The following is an 18,373-nucleotide window of genomic DNA, read 5'->3' as shown; positions in this document are numbered from 1 at the left end:
ACGAGCAGAGCCTCCGTCTTCAGCTTCCATAACTCGAACCCTTTTCCTCTGAACTTTTCAACCTCGACCCATGATTGGCCAGTCGACATCCTCTCCAGATCAATTTCGCAGTTTTATCTATGCCAAGAAAAAACCCTAAATCGCGAAACCCCAATCTGTCACAGGAACCCTGGTCGCAGAACCAAAGCTCTGATACCAATTGTTGGAAATCGACAATCACACAGAATCGAGAAAACAGAAAAAGAGATAAGAGTAGAGAGATTGACACGATGATTTACCCTGGTTCACCCAATATAGGCTACGTCCAGCTTGTCTGTACTATATTCACCTCACTGCCACTCGTTACAAGTCTCTCGGTTTTACAAGGCAAATATAAATAGGATTACAAGAAACCCTAACAACAGCTATTCATGGGCCCAAGCCCAAACTGCTAAGAAAATTACAATAGAAACAGAGGCCTAAACATTACCTAGCCTCTACGGGCCTGGGGGCGCTGCCCCCGGACCCCCGCCCGCTCACCTGGGAGCGGGACCCCAGTTGCCTTTCTGCTGACCCCGACAATTAGGGCCAACATCATCATGTGAAGTATGAGCCATACCCAACATTTTTTGGAACACGTTTGTCCGGGGGAAATTCGTTCCCTCAAACTCCAATGTCAAGCGGGTCCAGGGGAAGCCCGTGGCAGAGAACCACCACCAATGAGCTAAGGCTACACCAACTGTAGCAAGTGGATCCTGACACCATGTCTCAACCCAAAACCTTAAGGCATTGGGTTCATGGGTCCATCCACTTATATACTCTTTACTTAGCTCATTACTAACCAATGTGAGACTCATCACACTTGAATATCCCAACAATCTCCCCTCAAGTGTGAAACCCACAATTGGTATGCTCCCCCTCAACCGAGTACCCGAAGCGCAAAGTACTCGACCCGCCTCCTAGCCAATCACTAGGCTAGCTCGAGCCCAATCCGGCTCTGATACCAATGTTGGGAAATTCGTTCCCTCAAACTCCAATGTCAAGCGGGTCCAGGGGAAGCCCGTGGCGGGGAACCACCACCAATGAGCTAAGGCAACACCAACCGTAGCAAGTGGATCCTGACACCATGTCTCAACCCAAAACCTTAAGGCATTGGGTTCATAGGTCCATCCACTTATATACTCTTTACTTAGCTCATTACCAACCAATGTGGGACTCATCACACTTGAATATCCCAACATGGTGGAAGATAAACAATCTTCATTGGTGTTTGCGGTGTTTGTGGTGTCTCCAATGCATACGCGATCTCTGCCAAATTTGACCAAATAATCCTGGGTTTTTCACTTTGCTCATTCTCCATAATATCTTCTTTCTTTTGCTTTTCTATCACATCAATGAGAGTTTGTTTTTCTTTTACTAGAATTATTTCTCCTTTGTTTGTCTTCTTTGTTGGTACTCCTCTTGACATGTTGCTACTGCTCCTAAGCCTCACTTTCTGTTGAAAATCACTAGATGTTTCTTCTTTCTTAGTAGTGCCCAAATAGCAAACAAGGTACTTTGTTCTCATATCCTCTTCTTCCTCACGAAACTCATCATCATCATCGACATTGTCAGAATCACCACTACGTTCGCTGTCACCTTCTCCTCCTCTTTTTTCTTCATTTTCTTTCATCAAATCAGATTTATTCATCCACTCAGCAACTTCTGTATCTTCTTTCATATCTTTAATATTATCAGCTTTAGCTTTACCTTTTCGTTGTTTTTCTTCCTCTTTCGTAATCTCTAATTTTTCTGACTCCAATTCATTTTGGATGTCGAGTTCTGATTCTGGATTGCTTGATTTTGTGTCATCATCAATAAGACAAACTTCATGTAGATATTTTGCTTTAAACGCTTTCTCAAAGTCCTTTTGATGCTCACCGGCAAGTATACCGATCGCACAAGTAATACAGTGATAAGAAAAGTATCGTCTCCACAGGAATTGTGATCAAATATCAAATAATTGTTCCTTTTAAGATGGGAGGAATTCAAATAGGTGTGTGAAAATTGTTGATTTGATTAAAATAAGAAATAAAAGCAAGAACGTACTTTTGGAATTTTTGTGATGAATAATAAAATAAAAAAAAGATTGATTTGTAAAAGTATGAGAAAGCATTGTAGCTAGAGTGCACTCACCAAATGATTCTCGCTTTTTACTCTGGATTGATTTACAATACTCATTTATATAATTACTCTGATAAATTATTATCTAAAGAATATTCAGTAGTTAACCCTCAATTCCTTGCAAGATTAACCCTTTAACCCCAATTGGAACCCCAATTCCTTGCAATGTTCCTCATGGCATTAAGCATTGAACTCAATAATTTAAGCATCTGCAATCAAATATACATCTATTCCTAGCATGCATATAATTTTTTATCCTACCCCCTTTCAAGATCAAAACCCCAATATTCCTATCTAGGGTTCTAACCCTCAAATTATCATCAACTATTAGATTGATCAGTTCTAACAACGAAGACAAAAATTACGCACAGGGTAGAGATAAAGATAATTATATAAACGAATAATTATAAACCAATCCGTTGTAACAAGGGTTCACATAGGGTTTGTGACCCTAACAACAATAAAAAGAAACTAGCCAACCATTATCATGACTGACCTATCAATATTCAACATGAACTGAAAATTGGAAAAAGGGAGAACAAGATGAACAAGATCTTCGCAAGACTCTCTCTGAGCACCACCTCCGTCTCTGAAGAATTCCATTTTTAACTCTGTGTACAGTCTCTTTTTTATATCCCCCTCTCCTTCTTCCAAGTTTGCCCTTTTTTAAAACACGATATTTTTTCTCGCAAACTGGCGCGGATCCGCGCCGCTGTGGCGCTGAACCGCGCCAGATTCCTGGTATTTGGCTTGGCAAAAGTTTATGTATTTCCTGTAGCTTGCAATGCGGCGCTACCTTGCGCCAGATTCCTGGTATTTGGCTTGGCAAAAGCTTATGCATTTCCTATAGCTTGCAATGCGGCGCTACCTTGCGCCAGATTCCTGGTATTTGACTTGGCAAAAGCTGATGCATTTCTTGTAGCTTGCAATGCGGAGCTACCTTGCGTCAGAGTGGCGCTAACTTGCGCCAGATTCCTGGTATTTGGCTTGTGCATGCGGCATTGAATTTCCACCGGAGTGGAATCAGATCACCAAGCTTTTTGTAATTTCCATATTTTCTTCTTCTTCTACCTATATAAACACAACCAAAAGGTGAGAAATATCATTGACATGGAAAAGTCAATATAGTAAGCAAATATGTATATAAACTGCTCTTTTATAACTTAATCCTTATCAATTTCAGCTTAGAAAACTACCTCTGCCAGAGGCATATCAAACCATTCCCAGATTTAAACGTTGATGTCCCCAGCAATGTACAAAACTCAATCCAGGAAACAATCACTTAATCCAGCAAAAAATTACATAGACACTCTAAGACACAATATGCCATGCATGACTGACCCAATATCATAAATTCCCAACAGTGTCATCAACTTCTTAAAGATACAAGTCTACATTGATTACCCCTCACACAGATAAATAATGTTCACTCAACACTCAGTGTTTAAGGGTATCATGAGCACTCAATCAATCACAGCTATAACACTATCATAGGCTTGATCATATTCTCAAAAATTCTTAAAAATGAAGAATCAAACACATGGACGAATTGATCAAAAGGATTTCAAAGGTTGTAACTTGGCCAAGTTAAAGGGTAGGAATATATGGATAGTAGCTCAAACAACAATGAGATTGAAAAACTGATACTCTTTAACTTTAGCACATTTAACTCAATGATTTTTCTCCACTAACATTCCCACAGAATTTCGGGAATTAATTCTTGTCAGCCACCTTTTATGCACGTTCACCCTTTTTCTTTTTCTTTCTTTTTCATTTTTTTTATAAGGGTACAGATGAAATCTACATCCCCTACTTACTTGACCTTTGTGGAGCTTATCTCAATTTCTTTGTTTTAATTTTCAACACATCAGTAATTCAATCTCAATCAAGTTAAGTCACATGGATATAGGTTAAACCATCAATCAGGCCACTGGTCATTTATCAACAACTTAAGTTCAGGCTCAAGTGGCTAGCAATGGAAAAATTTCATACAGGTGAGCTATTTTGGCCATAGGCTAACAAGAACAAAATGTCTTTATCCTCTCAACCAATGCATGCATTACAGAGAAACAAATCAAGTTCTAGAGTGTTACAACAGTGAGGTCTTTCAACAAGAAAATTCAGTGTTTAAGCTCAAACCTCGCAGCTATGGTATCAATATAGACTCAAGAAAATTGACTTCAAACATTATTAGAATTTCACAACATTAATTCAGACAAACAAGCAATCATGTAATCCAATTATACCTATGCAATGTCATGCCAGATTGTTATACAACATACTTCCAAAAATTCAGTCAAGCACATTAACTAGATAAGCACATTTAAACCTGAGAATTGCTTGAGAAACAGATCAATATTTTTTTTCTTAGAAATAAAGATAAAGAGCAACACAAAATACTAACTAAAATAAAATAAAGAAAATAAAAGAGTTTAGAATATCTCCCCTGATAAAAGAATTGCAGTTCCAAGATGCTTTCTTAAAGCCTACCATTCCCAGATTTAAAGAATTGTTGTCCTCAGCAATAATCAAACCAAAAGATGGATGAAAAACCTGCACCATGGAACAAACAACGGAATATAGGATAAACTATAATGCGCACAATATAACATCAGAGTGTTTGGGAAATTTACCAACTCAAAACAGCTAAATGACCCTAACATCAACCTATAGTCATAATAAAACAGCAAAAGTACTAAAAAGAAAAATAAACTAATATACACTAAATCTCTTTCAGCAAGGAGATTTAATCAATCCTCCATGTCATCCCCCCTCAGCAGCATGGGATGACTCAGCAAATGGAGGATCTGGTGGTACTAGATACATCGGTGCATGAGACCACCATTCCCAGATTTGATTCAGACCATGAAGCCATGTGAAAAACTCTTTGAAGTATTGTTTTCTCTGAGAGATAGAGTCTCGGTGTCTCTTCTCCCAGATTCTCTTTTTGGCGGCCTTCAACCTCCGGTAATCTGCACACATCCTCCAACCAGTATCAAAGAGTTTCACCCTTCCTTTCTCATTACCTTCTTCATTGTAGGATTACGCCTCCTTTGAGGTTTCCTCACATGTTTGACATCATCCTCCATGTCAATTTTGTGGGTACCGAAAGAAGGATCTATACCTTTCAAATCAGAGATAGACCACCCTATGGCAGTCTTATGTTCCTTCAGCACTTCAATCAACCTTCTTTCATGCTCAGAAGACAATCCCTTATTAATGATAACAGGGTAAGTCTCCTCATCACCCAAGAAGGTGTATTTAAAAGTTTCACGAAGCTCCTTCAACTCCACTTTAGGGGCACCATCTTCTTTGTCATCATCTTTTTTTTCAAGAACCTCAAACGACACATTCTTTTCTTCCTTAAAAGGAATAATATCACGCGCTTCAAGTTCTTCATCAAGCTCTTGACTAGAAGATATTTCTTCTTTCACCGCTTGCTCTAGAACATCAAGTCTAAAACAATCGCCTTTGTCAGAAGATTATTTCATAGAGGCAAAGACGTTGATGGTAATGGTCTCATCATTCATCCTTAACTCAAGCTTTCTGTTTTCAACATCAATCATGGCCCGAGCAGTGGCCAAGAAAGGTTTACCCAGCAAAAGAGGCATTTCAGTTCCCCCTTCCATGTCCAACACTACAAAATCTGCTGAAAAGATGAACTTGTCCACTTTCACAAGGACATCTTCAATTATACCACTGGGTTTCCTTAAAGATTTTTCAGCAAGTTGCAAGGAAACCATAGTAGGTTTGAGCTCAGATATCCCCAAAGATTTATACACGGACAAGGGCATCAAATTTATACTTGCCACAAGATCACACAAAGTTTTGCCAACATTTGTGTTACCAATGGCAATAAGAATATTAAAACTCCCTGGATCATGAAGTTTGGGAGGAAACTTCTTCTGTATTATGGCACTACACTCCTCGGTGAGTGTTACTGTCTGGCATTCCTGCAGCTTGTGTTTTCTTGATAACAAGTCCTTCATAAACTTGGCATAATTAGGCATATTAGCCAAGGCTTCAGCAAATGGTCTATTAAGATGCAACTTTTTGAAGATATCAAGAAATCTGGCATATTGCTATTTCTGAGCATCTTTCTTGAATCTTTCAGAATAAGGTGCCATGGCTCTCACATATTCAGGACTCAACTCAAATTTCTTCTTTTCAGCAATAATCGGTTGCTCTTCTTCTTCACCTTTCTGAAGAGGCTTCTCAACAGTAGAAGGAATTACTAATTCTTTTTCTGGCTCCTTAAACTTCTCATCAGCTCCTACATTTATGTTTGGTTTTTCTGGAGCTGCCACCACTTTACCACTTCGAATTGTGATAGTCATACAATCTTCCTTTGGATTAGTAATTGTATTACTAAGGAAGGTACCTGGAGTTCTATCAGCAATTTGCTTAGCCAGTTGGCCAATCTGATTCTCTAAATTTCTGATAGATGCATTTGTATTTTTGGTATTGGCCCTAGTCTTTTCCATGAAGGCGTTGGAATGTTGAGCCATTTGTCCACTAACCTCTCCAAATCAGAAGGTTCCTTGGTTTGGATTGGTGGAGGCTGCAGATAGTTGTTTGATGTGAAATCAAGACCAGTGCCTTGAATCCTCCGTTGATAATTACTACCTCCAGCAGAAAAATTCTGACCTCGTTGAACATTTTGCTGCTGAGTTCTCTGATCATACCAGATGCCATTCACTTGCATTTGTTGCGGAGAATCAGAAGCCATCAAAGAAGGACATTCATTAGACTCATGATTGTCCTTGCAATATTCACATACAACATCAGCAGCTTGAGCCTGAATACCAGAAAGCTGCATCTTGTCAAGCCTTGAAGTCAAGTTTGCTATTTGCTGAGATAATAATTTGTTTTCAGCTAGCACCACATCATTACCTTCCAGCGGAAGGATACCTCTCTTAGGCTTGGATGACAAACCTTCATTTTCATTTGCAGCCATTCTCTCAATCAGCTCAAGAGACTCATTTGCCCTCAACGATTTAATAGTGCCACTTGTTGCACCATTCAACACCATCTGAACCTCAGGTTTACAACCTTTAAAGAAGATTCTCACCTGATTACCAGCAGACAAGTTATAATGAGGAAACCTTCTCAATAAATCCTTAAATCTGTTCCATGTTGCACACATAGATTCACCCTCTGATTGAGTGAAATTGGTGATATCATTCACCATCTGATTGTATCTCTCCATCGAGAAGAACTCAGCAAAGAACTTCTGAGATAAATCATCCCATGTAGGAATGCTGAGTGCAGGCTGCCTTTCCAACCAACTGAGAGCTTTTCCCTTAACAGCAAAGGGAAACAATCGCAACCGGATTGCATCATTGGACACTTGAGGATGTTTGGTTGAGTCACAGATCATCAGAAATCTGTCTATGAATCTGTGAGGATCTTCATTCTCCTCTCCTCCAAACTGAGTTCTCTCCACCAATTGAATGTTAGAAGATTTGAGCTCCCAAGTGTTGTTAGCAATAGTAGGCTGAACAATGCTTGAGTTGGGCCTGTTAAATGTTGGAATGAGGATAGTATCCATGAATGGATTGTCTGCATCATTATTTCCGGCCATGATTTGTAGTTCTTCCGGAAGAGTCTCTAACTCGTTGAATGCAAGCTTCTTCCGAGCGAGTTTTCTGTTTCTCTTTTCAGTCTTTGTAATCTCTGAATCAAAAGGGAATTCTGCAGTTTTGCCTCGCATACAACTCAGAAAGGAGATTAGTAGCACTTTTCAAATAAATAAATAAATAAATAAAATAAAAGTATTCACAAAATCCAATCTTAAAGATCAAGATTATATGATAAAAGAAATGCCAATCTCCGGCAACGGCGCCAAAAACTTGATGCTCACCGGCAAGTATACCGATCGCACAAGTAATACAGTGATAAGAAAAGTATCGTCTCCACAGGGATTGTGATCAAATATCAAATAATTGTTCCTTTTAAGATGAGAGGAATTCAAATAGGTGTGTGAAAATTGTTGATTTGATTAAAAATAAGAAATAAAAGCCATAACGTATTTTTGGAATTTTTGTGATGAATAATAAAATAAAAATAAGGATTGATTTTTAAAAGTATGAGAAAGCATTGTAGCTAGAGTGCACTCACCAAATGATTCCCACTTCTTACTCAGGATTGATTTACAATACTCATTTATATAATTACTCAGATAAATTATTATCTAAAAAATATTCAGTAGTTAACCCTCAATTCCTTGCAAGATTAACCCTTTAACCCCAATTGGAACCTCAATTTCTTGCAATGTTCCTCATGGTATTAAGCAATGAACCCAAGAATTTAAGCATCTGCAATCAAATATACATCTATTCCTAGCATGCATATAAATTGTTATCCTACCCACTTCAAGATCAAAACCCCAATATTCTAATCTAGGGTTCTAACCCTCAAACTATCATCAATTATTAGATTGATCAGTTCTAACAACGAAGACAGAAATTACGCACAGGGTAGAGATAAAGATAATTATATAAACGAACAATTATAAACCAATCCGTTGTAACAAGGGTTCACATAGGATTTGTGACCCTAACTACAATAAAAAGAAACTAGCCAACCATTATCATGACTGACCTATCAATATTCAACATGAACTGAAAATTGGAAAAAGGGAGAACAAGATGAACAAGATCTTCGCAATACTCTCTCTGAGCACCACCGCCGTCTCTGAAGAATTCCGTTTTTAACTCTGTGTACAGTCTCCTTTTTATATCCCCCTCCCCTTCTTCTAAGTTTGCCTTTTTTTAAACACAGTAATTTTTTTCTCGCAAACTGGCGCTGGACCGCGCCGCTGAGGCGCTGGACCGCGCCAGATTCCTGGTATTTGGCTTGGCAAAAGCTGATGTATTTCTTGTAGCTTGCAATGCGGCGCTACCTTGCGCCAGATTCCAGGTATTTGGCTTGGAAAAAGCTGATGCATTTGTTGTAGCTTGCAATGCGGCGCTACCTTGCGCCAGAGTGGCGCTAACTTGCACCAGATTCCTGGTATTTGGCTTGGCAAAAGCTGATGCATTTCCTGTAGCTTGCAATGCGGCGCTACCTTGCGCCAGATTCCTGGTATTTGGCTTGTGCATGCGACATTGAATTTCCACCGGAGTGGAATCAGATCACCAAGCTTTTTGTAATTTCCATATTTTCTTCTTCTTCTACCTATATAAACACAACCAAAAGGTGAGAAATATCATTGACATGAAAAAGTCAATATAGTAAGCAAATATGTATATAAACTGCTCTTTTATGACTTAATCCTTATCAATTTCAGCTTAGAAAACTACCTCTGCCAGAGGCATATCACCTTCCAGCTTGCATCAAGATTGGACCATATCCATCCTTGACACCATTCTTGATACCAACTAAACGCGCTTCCTCTTAGTCTTATCACAACTTCCATCAACTTTGCATCTTCATCGATTTTCTCTACCTGAAAATATTCTTTCAAACGAATTAACCATCTTGAGGTTTCATCGTCTCCTTCATTTCCATAAAACTTTGGAATCTCCATTTTTTTTTGAATAGATACCACGGCTCCCAAAACCTGACTTTGAAACTCTTCTTTTCCTTTTACAATGCTTCGGCACTTCTCTTCACCACAGCTCCCAAATCGATGGCTCTGATTCGCCTCTTTGATCGAACATGATTTGCCTCTTTGATCGAACCTTACTCTGATTCGCTTCTTTGATCGAACCGGGCTCTTATACCAATTGTTGGAGATGGAATAAACAAACAGAACAAGTATACTGGTATCAAAATTTTACAAAACAAAACACAATACAAAATACAAGTGTTACAACAATGTGACTAATTTTTCTCTCAAGATAACTCTTTCTCAAACTCTTTCTTCTTCTCTCTAACAGTATTTCAATACTATTTTTTTCACATACTCATCTTAAGTACTCTCTCTGTTTTTCATCTCAAGTAACTATGGGTTTGTTTGAAAGTATTAGTTTTTTTGTTTTCAAAAACTGTTTTGAATATGAATTTTAAAAATTGATTTTGAGAGTAAAAAAACAAAAAATCTTGTTTGAGTGTAGTTAAATTAAAGTTATAAAGAAGTTGTAGTTATTTACAAAAATGCCATTAATGAAGTTTTAGAATTACAAAAATGCCACTATAAAGTAATTGTTTTTGCTCCTGAATTTACGAAATTACCATTAATGAATCTTGAAATTTACAAAATTGCCACCGCCTAAACAAAAAAAAGCAAAAACACCACCAGAGAACATCGTCAGGTTGTTTTCGTTTTTTGGTTTTCAAAACTGAAAAAGAATCATTGTTTTGGGAAGCATTTTGCAAAAGAATCATTTTCAAACAGATTCTTTTGTTTTTTTGTTTTAAAAACTTAAAATCTATTTTTGAGAATTGAAATCAAACAAACCCTATATTTCTCAAACTCACAGTACTTCGGTAGTCTATTTCATTCTATGTTTCTAATACCACTCTAACACACATCTAAACATACACCTATATATATAGACTTCAACTAACCGAATTTTTCTAATAATATAATATAATATTCAAATTCTACAACTCTCTTCAATTTTCCACAGCCGTCTTTTTCTTCTTGCTTTTCAAAATTGTCTTCTCTTTCCTTTTGTTTCTGACTACCTTTCCAGAATTCTCTACTTTCTTCTAGCCTCAATCTCTTTCATTTTTTTTATTAATAAATTATTTGTTAGTAATCCATCAAGAATGGTGCAGGCTCTTCTAGTAGATGTGTAGATTCTTCTCCTATGGCGGTGGTAGCTTTCTGGTTACTTCTTTCGTTTTTAATGTGCTTTGTGATCCATACATCTCATAGCTTCCGGAATTCTTTTGGTTCATGATTCTTCTAGGATGACGGTGGATAATTACAAAATCAAATTTGATTTCTAACATTATTCACAATGTTGTAAGAGAAACATATGAACCTATTAGGAATTCTCAGTACGAGAGAGATAGTGAGTGTACATGTCAAAGTAAGTCAAAACCAACTTAATTTTCTTAATAAAAGTGGAAATTTGTCTTATGGCAGAATTACTCAAATACCCTACAATTTAATTGGCTGTAAATTAAATGAGTTTTTGGTCTAACTAAAACTCTGGAGGATTCTACCCTCCACACAAAGGTTAGGACTTAGGAGGTTATCATTCTACTTGAAATGTAATTTAAAAGTCTGCTGTGAGAGAAATTGTTTTTGAGTGTCTTACATAAAAGTATGCACTATAAATGCAGGTGTTGCAGTAAGGAATGTAGTCTTTAATAGCTGCCTACATAAACACAAAGGAAGACTAATGACGCCTAAACATTTTGTGGGCTAAGTGCGGAGTTGCATCTGGACAACAACATATTGTCACGGCGTCAAACAAGTATCTTTCATAAAAGTTTTTCTCCATTCATTAGATGATATCATCAATATTACGTAGCAATGAAGTCTCCTGCAAAAATCATTTCAGAAATATCTTAAATTTTCTCCTTTATGATAATGTTTATATTTAGTTTTAGATAAATATAAAACAATTAAGGTAACCTCAAGCAATATCTTAAACTTTTAGAGTTGAATTGGTATCGGAGGCCGTACGATCAAGTGGTTACGAATTTGATCCTTACCCCCCATTCAATTAAAAAATAATTAAGTATTGTAGAGTTTCTTAATACAGATAGAGTGGACCTAATGCCTCATCCACTTTCAATTGATTCTTCATATTTAGAAAAAATTAGTGTATTACATTTTTTTCCGATGATTTTATGCAAATTTCTTTTATATTATTTTGGGAAAAGCTTTATAATTCCAAATAAGGTGAGGTGGTGGGATTATTTTAAAGTAGTGTAATTAAGAATAACAATCTTAATTTACTAACAGGTAAATGTTTAGATACAAATGAAATCAACAACTAAGGCTTAAGAATACAATTTACACGTATGGAAATTAATCCTTACCAATTTCAAAAAATTATTAAATATAAAAAATTTGGGAGAGTTATATCTACAAACTTTTTTATTTACAAATTACAGTATATGTTACATTATGTTCTCTCGGGAGTACATAGTGTAATTTGCAAAACTTTATAAAAAAAATTTGTGAACGGATGTTTTCCCTAAAAAATTTGTTAAATGAAACATAAGTTACCAAACAATTGATGGTAAAATATCATCTATACCTTGTTGTTCCTTGCATATTAAAAAAATATAATACTCAAATAGTTAGACATCCAAACAGTGCATATTTCTTACTTTAGTTAGAAAGTTAGAGAGGTGTTTTTGTTCTTTCTTTTCACTATTTTTTTTTATTGGCATAGATATACTTCACATCTACTATTAATTGAAGCTACTCACAAGAGAAGGGATGAGAAACATATTTCATTATTAAACATATACAATCTCACATGTAGGATATGTTTCTTTGAAATCTAGCACTCGTGCTACACGAGTTGTTTATTCGAATTCAAGATCTCATTAAGACTTTGGTTCGAATACAAGCTCACAGGTAGTAGAGGCCCTTGGTACCACAGATATTTGTTTTTGAATGTTGCTCCTCTCCCAGCAGTTATCCATCTGAATTGTCGCCATCTTCAAGAGTTTTGCACTCTTTAAAATATATGTTGTAAGTCCCAGCTCTTCCCCGTAACCTCTATATTTTTTAAATTTAAACATGGTAACATGTGATGAAAGACAATTAGGAACACATGTTGGCTCTATCCATGGCATTTCATCACTAGCAAGAGAATCCCGGCAACAAGGGACACAACTATTCAAAAAAGGTACGAACAAACAACACCTATATACATACCAAAATAAAACCTTGGAATTAATTGAACAAACCCTCTTAATGATAAGAACTTCAAGCTTGGGGCATTTTTGAAGGAACTTTACCAGCAACTCCGATTTATAGCAATAATAATTAATGACTTAGCTCCAAGCGAACCAAATTGCAAAATTCGGGAAGATCTATATTACAAATTTTATCAAAGACCTGCATGTAGATGAAAATACATAAGTAACAAGACATCATATTTTACCATGAAATTAAATCCAAAGAGCAAAAGATGAAAATCCAACCCATGTTACTGTGAGCTGAAGGTTTGACCATGTGTGTGCTTGTGATAAAGAAAGGCATCAATTACCTCTATGTGACCATAAGACAAAGACATAATCCTAATTTCACGAATTGCTTTGAAAAGATTCAACACAAAATCCACAGGGCCATTTTCCTCAGAAACCATAAGCCTTGCTTCCACCAAATTTCCAACATTCTCAACCGAATAATCTAGGATTGAAGTAGCTTGAATATCAAGGAATAGGAGAGAGGGGGTGTTGATTTCGAGCTTGGCAACATCATGTCCATGTATGCTGTTATATCCACTATAAATACAGAGCTTCTTCAACAGAGGATTAGAGATTTTGACGGAGCCAGAGGGAGACAGATTCGCTGAAAGCTGTTCAAGAAGGGGACATCCAGAAAGGAAAGTGGTGACAAAGGAAACAAAAGGAACATATGGGAAGCAAACATCAGTGATGTCGGCAATCTTAAGCAAGGGAAGGTGGACAGAGGAAGGAACATTCTTGATGTGGATGCAGCCATGGAGCTTTAAAACCATGAGTGTTTTGCAAGTGAAAAGGGTAATAGGGAGTTCGATGTTTTCTTTGGAAGTGAAAAGGGTATTAGGGAATTTGATGCTTTCTTCCATTGAAAAGGTGAGTTCAATCTCCTCAACGTTACCCGCAATGGCGAATGATACCCAAGCCATGACATGGTTAGAATTGAAACTGTTTAGGAAACTCCAGAGAAGGAGTTTCTTAAGGGAATGAGTGGTGCGTTGATCGAAGACTCGGTTTATAATAGTGGAAAACCTGATGCCACTCTCGGGGATAATGTGAAGTTCCAGACGCGAAAATTCCATGAAATGATCAGAGGGTTCTCGTACTTCAAAACACACCTCTTCGTGTAGGTCAATGACTGGGACTGAGGTCCATAATAGTGGTCTCCATTTTTTTGACAAGCTGCTTGTGGCCGCTGCTTCTTTGGTTGTGAGGAATGAGAGTATGTGACACAATAATGGATCTGGAAGTTTGCTGATTCTGTCGATTACTTCTGAGTCTGACACGATGGCGATGGTGTAAAACTAGTTGTGTCTCATGTGTGTAACGTGTGTCAATTAATTTAATTAATTATAAAAGAGGCTTTATGGTAATTGACGTTTCGCATTAATGATAATTGACGTTTTAACATTTTGCATTATAGTAACGTTTCGCATTAATGGTAATTGACGTTTTGACGTTTCGCATCAAGGGAAGTTAATTAGAAATAACTGTGATAGGCCAGTTATATAATAGTTTATATGATCAATTTTCATACAAGGGTATCTGATAGAAAACAAACGTCCTTCTGAGGCTGCCTAGAAAAGTTGTATCATATCCCTATCAAAGAAGATACAAGAAGGTGAAATGGTTAAGGCTTAGAGAAAGCATTCTACTGTTAAAGATCATAAATTCGCAATTATGGACAAATGTATGTTTATGTGAAACTCATAAATTCTAAAGATCATATGTCATGTTCTTGATTGATTACTGTTGAACATGAATAATGAATTACTAATTAAATTGCTTACATGTAGTATCAGAGCATGTGTTTAAGGATTTGTGTTTTTCCATAAATAATTATAAATAAATTTCTGATTCACAAAAGTTAGGGTTTTGAAAATAAAAATATGAAAGGTACTTCTCATCTTTACAATCGATATAAAGCATTTTTATTTTTATTCTTTTGAAAAAACCGATTCTGTGGAGCTTTTTTTACAACCGAGATAAAGTATCATGAAAAGCATTAGTGCTTCTCGGTTTTCGTGTCTTTTGTTGAAAAGCAATTGCCTTTCTCTGTACGAAGCAAATTGTGTCCATGTTAATTTGACTTTGTTAATTGACTTTGTTAATTACCTTTCCCTGTTTATGGACAAAGCATTAAACGTGATGCACGAAAACCGAAAAAAGGGCATTTGCTTTTGGAAAGAATGGATTATTGAATGATAAAAAGCATCATGATGAATTTGCTTCGCGGTTTCATGAATTTATTTCTTGGTTTTTCAAAGCACATTCACGGTTTCAGTATTCAAATGGACATTTATGTACTGTGTTCGTTCTGATCGGTATATTATTTTGATAAAGTTGGATTAAAATTGAATGTCAAAATTTAATCCTATTTTTTTTTTTTTTTTGGAAACAAAATTTAATCCTATTATTGTTCATGAAATATAATAGGATTAAAGTTTTGGAATTAATTATGGTAAATTTGTTAGTCACCAAAGTGGCCAAATCTTGAAGAGTTATTTTAATTCTAAATATTATGAATTTTATTTCAATTACCATGACTGTGATGATGTGAATAGTATGATATAATTATTCATGTTGTGGTATATTAAAGTTCATTATTATATGACAGTTTGGGATCAACCAAAAGGTTGATTATTTGTTTTATAAAATGAACATGAATGTTGGTATTGTTGGCATATTTCCTCACATTTGGACATCCAAAGATGACAAATAATTATGATAGGGGTATGCATCATTGCCAAATTATGTGAAATTTATATAGAATCATTATAGTTAATGTTGTATGTTAATGGATCCCAAAGGCGAACGTTGATATGCATTGAAGTTAGTATAGTTGAATCTGTGAAGTATGTTAGTATGTGACATGTATGACTCAAAGCATTAATGTTTTTTAAATATTATTCCTCGCAGTACCGGTTTCCACACATTCCATGTTCTCAACTGTTGCAGTTTTTAATGGGCTGAACTTCTCTCAATGGAAAGAGCAAATCAATTTTTACCTTGGGGTAATGGATATGGATTTGGCTCTAAGAGAAGAGATACCTGGTGCTATTATTCCTGAAAGCACTGAGGATGAAAGGAACCATTTTAAGAACTGGGAAAGATCCAACAGATTAAGTTTGATGTACATGAAAATGAGCATAGCAAGCAACATTAAGTCAGCTCTTCCACAAACTGAAAGTGCCATCGAAATGATGAAACTTGTGGAAGAGCGCTCCCAAACCGCTGATAAGTCTCTTGCTGGGACACTTATGAGTACACTGGCCACCATGAAGTTTGATGGTTCGCGTACTATGCATGAGCATGTTATTGAAATGACAAGCATTGCGGCAAAATTAAAAGCATTGGGAATGGCTGTGGATGAGAACTTCCTGGTGCAGTTCGTATTGAACTCATTATCGTCTGAGTATGGTCCTTTCCAAATGAACTATAATACCATGAAAGACAAATGGAATGTGCATGAATTACACAGTATGTTAGTTCAGGAGGAAACCAGACTTAAGAATCAGGGAGCTCATTCCATCAATTATGTAAAGCATCAAGGAGCTGAAAAGAATAAAGATAAGAAGCATGAGAAGAAAGGAGGAGGAGGAGGACCCCTTAAAGTGAGTGAGGCCTCTTCTTCTAAAATCCACAAAAAGGAAAGTAATGCAAAGATGAGGTGCCATTTCTGTAAGAAGGAAGGGCATTTCAAAAAGGACTGCCTGAAACGTAAGGTTTGGTTCGAAAAGAAAGGTAAGCCTAGTGCTTATGTATGTTATGAATCAAACCTGGCTGAAGTTCCTTATAATACTTGGTGGATTGATTCTGGTTGTACTACTCATATTTCTAATACAATGCAGGGATTCCTTATGACCCAAACCACAAAGCCAAATGAAAAGTTTGTCCTTATGGGCAATAGAGTGAAAGTTCCGGTGGAAGCTGTTGGGACTTACCGTTTGATTCTCGACAGTGGTTTTCATTTGGATTTATGTGAAACTCTTTATGTACCTATTATATCTAGGAATTTAGTTTCAATTTCCAAACTTGATGTTGCTGGATACTCTTTTAAATTTGGTAGTGGTAGTTTCAGTTTGTACAAGCACAATGATTGGTAATGGTACTTTATGTGATGGATTATATAAATTATGTCTTGATAATCTTTATGCTGAAACACTTATGACTCTGCATCATAATGATGGTACTAAACGTACCTTAATTAATGAGTGTTCCGCTTACTTGTGGCACAAACGTTTGGGACATATTTCAGAAGAAAGGATGAAAAGATTGGTAAATAATGAAATCCTTCCGGATTTAGACTTTACTGATTTAAATGTTTGTGTGGATTGTATTAAAGGAAAACAAACAAAACACACAAAGAAAAGAGCCACAAGGAGCACTCAGCTTCTTGAAATTATACACACTGATGTATGTGGTCCGTTTGATGTTAATGCCTTCAATAAAGAAAAATATTTTATCACTTTCATTGATGATTATTCACGTTATGGTTATGTCTATTTGCTGCATGATAAGTCTCAAGCTGCAAATGCTTTGGAGATTTATATTAATGAAGTTGAAAGGTAATTAGACAGAAAGGTGAAGATTGTCAGGTCTGATAGGGGGTGGTGAATATTATGGAAGGTATGATGAAAGTGGACAGCATCCGGGCCTATTTGCTAAATTTCTGGAAAAGCGTGGTATTTGTGCTCAATACACAATGCCCGGTACACCGCAACAGAATGGTGTATCAGAAAGGCATAATAGGACCTTACTAGATATGGTTAGGAGTATGTTAAGTAATTCTTCTTTACCTGTTTAATTGTGGACTTATGCTCTAAAAACTGTCATGTACGTATTGAATAGGGTTCCTAGTAAGTCAGTTCCAAAGACTCCTTTTGAACTTTGGACTGGAAGGAAACCTAGTATAAGACACCTGCATGTTTGGGGTTGTCAGGCAGAGATTAGATACTACAATCCGCAAGAAAAGAAACTGGATGCAAGGACAATCAGTGGTTATTTCATTGGTTATCCAGAAAAGTCGAAAGGGTATAGATTTTACTGTCCTTATCATACTACAAGGATTATTGAATCTGGAAATGCAAGGTTCATTGAGAATGGTGAAGTTAGTGGGAGTGAAACACCACGTAAAGTGGATATTCATGAAGTGAGAGTACAAGTTCCATTACCTTGTAGCTCTAGTAAAGTTATTGTTCCTTATGCTATTGAACCAATCAATAATAATGAAGGACAAGTTAATGATCCCACTATTCATGAAGAAATCATTGTTGATGAACCGAATGAACCCATAGTAGAAGAACCACAACAAATAGCATTAAGAAGATCTCAAAGAGAAAGGAGACCTGCTATTTCTAATGATTATGCGGTATATCTACAAGAGTCTGAATTTGACATGGGTATT

The 18,373-nt window shown here is 36.5% G+C and overlaps 1 protein-coding gene across 1 annotated transcript; it reads right to left on the bottom strand.

Moving 5' to 3' along the window:
• Positions 1–12,928: 12,928 nt before the first annotated feature.
• LOC133298257 (F-box protein At4g22280-like) lies at positions 12,929–14,154 on the bottom strand. The gene is made up of 2 exons (XM_061497520.1): positions 13,272–14,154; positions 12,929–13,120 (listed from the first exon to the last, which is right to left on the bottom strand). The coding sequence occupies exons 1-2, from the start codon at positions 14,046–14,048 to the stop codon at positions 13,049–13,051; spliced, it is 849 nt and encodes a 282-aa protein (XP_061353504.1). The 5' UTR covers positions 14,049–14,154; the 3' UTR covers positions 12,929–13,048.
• Between the last annotated feature and the right edge of the window lie 4,219 nt (positions 14,155–18,373).

This window comes from Gastrolobium bilobum, unplaced genomic scaffold (genome assembly GCF_033153095.1).
Source record: "Gastrolobium bilobum isolate Gb01-03AN ecotype WA unplaced genomic scaffold, APGP_CSIRO_Gbil_v1 utg79806, whole genome shotgun sequence".
In the NCBI taxonomy this organism is placed as follows: Eukaryota; Viridiplantae; Streptophyta; class Magnoliopsida; order Fabales; family Fabaceae; genus Gastrolobium; species Gastrolobium bilobum.
Note: the sequence above shows the minus strand (reverse complement) of the source record. Positions and strands in the feature narration are given on the sequence as shown.